General features: G+C 33.8%; 1 protein-coding gene across 1 annotated transcript in view; it reads left to right on the plus strand.

Moving 5' to 3' along the window:
• Positions 1-4,982, plus strand: part of LOC106880113 (uncharacterized) — a 191,305-nt gene that overhangs the window by 179,670 nt on the left and 6,653 nt on the right. Inside the window, exons 14-15 of the mRNA XM_052971017.1 lie at positions 1,203-1,302; positions 1,909-2,020. Of these exons, the coding sequence (XP_052826977.1) occupies positions 1,203-1,302; positions 1,909-2,020 (212 nt within the window). The remainder of the gene's footprint in view (positions 1-1,202; positions 1,303-1,908; positions 2,021-4,982) is intronic.

Consider the following 4,982-nt stretch of genomic DNA (forward strand, 5'->3'; position numbering starts at 1 on the left):
CCCAGTATTTTTTTTTTTTTGTTTTTGATAACACTTATTCTGTTGGTATCTTTTGCTGAGTTGCTAAGTTATGGGGATGTAAACAAACCAACACTGGTTGTCAACCAGTATGTATGTATACACACATATATATGGCAGTCCTCCACACAGTTTCTGTCTCACTCACAAGGCATTGAGCAACCCAGGGCTATAGCAGGTATTTGTCCAAAGTGAAACACAGTGGGACTGAACCTAAAGTCACATGGTTGCAAAGCAAGATTCTTAACCACATAGCCATGCCTGAGGTATGCAATGTCCAAATATTTGTAGTTGCTGATGACTTTCTATTTGGCCTTTTTATCAGTTTAAAAATGGTGCTTCATATTTCAAAGTACAGTACTTTAGTTAGGTAAGGAACCTTTGCATCTTATGGTTACTGATATTTGCCTCAAAAATCTTGATTCCAAGCAAAACATTTAGCTAAACAATTCTTCCACAATTTTTTAAGGTCAGGTCATTTGCTTCCCTTTTATCTTTTAGTTAAAATTTTTTTTTTGTCCTTACTCTTTTGAACTAGATCAACCATTGACAGCAAATCAACTTTAACATCATCATTCTCACTCAAATTCACACAATTTGGCAACTTCTAGCTCGTTGTTTAGTCCCATGTAAACTTTGATTAAACACAACTATGGTCCAAGGTATTTCACTTATAACCATTCTAACCATTCCTTCTGGCTAGAAGTATATCAAAGTCTACATTAACTAATACATCCTGTCTTTATCTAAGACAAAACTTGTATTTGAGGGAAATTTGACTGTTACTTTTAGCTGTTTGAGTGATCACGCAGGAAGCTTCCTTATATGCCAAAAAAAAAAAGTTTAATATTTTGATGGGTGCTTATGTGTCAGTGTACAGGACCTTTTGTGGGTCTTTATTTTTTTAAGATGATAGGGTGTGATGTGAGGGAAATCTGATTGTGCTTTCTACTATGTCAAGTGACCATGCAGAAGCTCTCTTGTCTATAGATTGTTGAATGTTATAGTGAAGAAGATATAATTTTTCTTTGATCCTTGAGATCATAAAATTCCCCTGAATCCATTGCAGAGTTCAAGGCCAGTAATTTTGCCAGCTGGGTGTATATCTTGTACTTTATTAAATATGGTGGTGAAATGAAGAAGTAAAAAAGCTATTAATTTTCATGAAATGTTTGTCCTTGCAGGCACTATGTTACCCTTCACTTCGACAGCTGTTGACCAACACATTGTTTATTTTGCTCTCTATTACCAAAACTGTGCCTAACTGGTTAGGATGGATGTTTGGTAAGCTGTTCTAACATGTTCAATTGATGTTGTGGCTTTTATTATTTGCTGGCTACATCTGTCAACTTCTAGACACATATTCTCTCTCTCTCTCTCTCTATCTCTCTCTCTCTCTCTCTCTCTCTCTCTCTCGCTCTCTTTCTCTCTCTCTCTCTCTTTCTCTCTCTCTCTCTCTCTCTCTCTCTCTCAACATTTGAAAAAAGCATTTAACCCTTTTGTAACCAACCCATCTGAAACTGCCGCTGGCTCTGTAGTACAAATGACTTGTTTTCATAAGTTTTGAATTAAAATCTTCCACAAAACCTTAGTTGCAATTTATGTTCTTAACATCAGCGTAATAACTAAGTTGTTTTACCAAATGCTGTGTTATATTTAAAATTACGGTAACAAAAGGGTTAACTAACAAATGGGAATTGTAAAACACACACACACACACAGCGCTAATTAAATGTGAAAATTTCCTCTATATTGTATTGCTGATATTTCTTTGACTCCTCTGCTATCTTTCTGCTCCATGATGTCTTACTCAACCAAACTTACTTTCTCAATGTGTTGCCACTCATCTGAATTTGTGTTCATTGCTCTTTTTCTTTCTCGCCATTCTAGGAAGAAATTCAGCTTTAAAGTCAAAACAGGTAGAGAAAAAGTACGATTTTTACCTCGGTGGTAGTTACAAAAGTCAAAACTGGAGAGAAGACATTGTTTTACCAATTCTCAGGTAAGTGTGTTCTTGTGAACATGTGTTAATTGAAACGTTTCAAATATTAACATATTTTCAGGCATAATTGTTTTCAAAATATGAAATATTAAGAGGCGCAGGTGTGGTTGTGTGCATAAGAAGTTTGCTTCCCAACAACGTGGACTTGGGCTCAGTCCCATTGTGTGACACCTTGAGCAAGTGTCTTGTACTATAGCCTTGGACTGACCAAAGCCTTGTGGATTTGGTTGATGGAAATAAAAGAAGCCCTTCTGTGTTTGTGTATCCTACTGTCTCCTAGACTTGTAAATGAATATCACCATCATTCAGGCAGTGTCCTTTGTTCCTAATCTTCTATAAAAAAAAGTTTGGTCATAGAGAAATGTTACTTTATATGGAAACAGGCAAGAGTTGGCAACAGGAAGGGCATCCTGCTGTCTGTCTGAATGAAACAAGCTTGGAAAAGTGGGTATTAAATGATGAAATATGTCATTTTTAAGTATTGTTGTTAATTAGCATCTTCTCTTTAACCTATTATTTCATATCAACTTGCTTATTCAGACAGAAGCATTATGATTTAGTTAACACAATAATTATATGCTATTAAAGTAACCCTTTTGTTACCAACTTGCTTGAAACTACGACTGGTTCTATGATACAAACATCCTGTTTTAAAGTGGTCTAAATTAAAACCTTCCATCAAAATTTCATGTTAATTCATGTTCCAAGTACCAGCTGAATTGACGGGAACCACATAAGGATCTTTCTGAATTGACGGGAACCACATAAGGATCTTTCTGAATTGACGGGAACTAATTGTTTTCTTAACAAAACACGTTGTTTACATTCCATGGCAGTAATTGTTTTCACCTCAATAGGCGTCAGTGATTAGTTGAAATTACCGAAATACGACAATTTTTTACATGAAATAACTTTGAATACAAATTTATCTGTCCTATAACACAAAATATACAAGTATACGAAGTTTGAAAGTGTTTCGGTACCAAAAACACAACATAAAACATAAATAAAAAGTGGTGTCCGTCAATTCAGAAAGATCCGTTATTTTTCTAAATTTTTTGCTACTCTCAGAATTGAAACAAAGGCAGTGTACTCAGAGATATTGTAAAAAAAAAAAGTTAATGTTCACTACAGATGTTTCATTGTATATTTGGATAGCACACTTTAGTTTACATGTTTCTGTTCACCTAACTGTTGATAATTGGCATCAGAGCTTTTGGGTGTAATAGCTGCAATTGACAGGCTTTCTGCCCAGAGATTTCTCTCCTCCATTTCATCTGACTAATTAAACTTCTCTAAATGGATATGTAAAGCTGTCAAATCAAGGTTATGTATTAGTCTTGTGCATCTTGAGCCTTCTAGAGGTATTTATTTACTATATTTAACTATATTCCCTATTATGTGGTATTTTTATGAAATCTTACTACAGTAAAACAGATGACTGTCATAAATGTTGGCTGTACAAGATCATCAGCAGCAGAAAAATACAAAAGTTTATGATAAAATAACAGGATAAAAGGAAAAAAAACTTCAAACTTTATATAGATTCATGGAAATAATTAGTTTAATTAATTATTTACAAAATTTTGCTTCACAAAAATATTGTGATGGTTTAGTGTTGAGTTTGGTTATTCTATACCAGTGGTTCTCAGCCAGGGTAGATACAAGATTTTTGGGGTCCACACAAAGTGGTTAGAGATCCACAATAGTATTTTAAGGGCCCCTGAAAAAATTTTGCTTTAAATGTATGTATTTGTCTGTATTGCAAGAAACAGCTAGATTTCTTTCTCAAATGTTTTACATAGTTCAACCTACACAGGTTAATGTGTGGAAAACAAAATAGGCATTTTGAAAGAAGTTTCTATAAAACTAGTTTTTAAAATATATTTTGGGATGGTCATTTCTTTTTTTTTTTCTTTACCTTTCTTCAAAATATAATGTTTCAACACATGATTTCACATCAGGAATCTTGCAAAACAAATACGTAAAATAGTTTTTAAACAATGAATGGCTATGGGAGTTCACCAGAATAAAATAATCAAGGTGATCCATAGGTGAAAACAGGTTAAGAACCCTTATTCCATACTCTGTCAGTAGCTAATTATTATTTAAGATTTGGTGTTAGAGATGTGTAACCTAAATTGACCTTTTCCAAGTCTCAGTGCACTTAGGGCCAATTTTTCCAATATCTTTTTTTTAAGGGTCAGTTTATTCAGTATTTTTTAATATTTTTGCGATGCCAATGTGATATGTGTGAAAATGAGATTTGGCTGCTATCTTTAGCAAATCAAGTAACTGTAGAGGGGGCCCTTTATTGGTTTGTGGTGAGGGTATAGTTGATAGAAAACAATGTATGATGATGAAATAAATGAATATTTGCTGTCTCTGACTGCTTTTGTTTTTGTATCATTACCATGTCTAACAATAGCAATAAACTTTGGAGAAATCTCATAATTCTCCTCTCCTCAGTCCAGTTGACTGTAAGTAGATGCTGTCATAGTTGCAGTAGAAATAACATCTACACAAGGACACATGCACTGATGATTAAACATCCTCTATACCAATCTCACCCTTCTAAGAAAACCAGTAAAAATTTTGAACTGCCCCTCCCCCTCCTCCTTTTGGCTAAACCATAAGAAAACATCAAGGTTCTCTAAAAGAAATGGATGTGAATCTCCATTATATATTTAGTTTGTACTTGAGATACCATGTAATTACTAATGTAATTAATTAGTGCTGTGGAGCTTAGTCAGCATATTTTTAATTAAATATTTAACATCTTTTTCGCATCACATATCCATGTAAATTAAAGACAGAAAAACAACCACCACATACATACACACACACACACACACCCTTTTGTTTTAAAGTTCTTCTCAATGACAATAATTGATTTCGACAAGATTTAATTAAATTGATTTTGTTTTTATTTGCGTATTTGTATTTTTTCTTACATCTTTGA

The sequence above is a fragment of the Octopus bimaculoides genome, chromosome 1 (genome assembly GCF_001194135.2).
Source record: "Octopus bimaculoides isolate UCB-OBI-ISO-001 chromosome 1, ASM119413v2, whole genome shotgun sequence".
NCBI classification, from domain to species: Eukaryota; Metazoa; Mollusca; class Cephalopoda; order Octopoda; family Octopodidae; genus Octopus; species Octopus bimaculoides.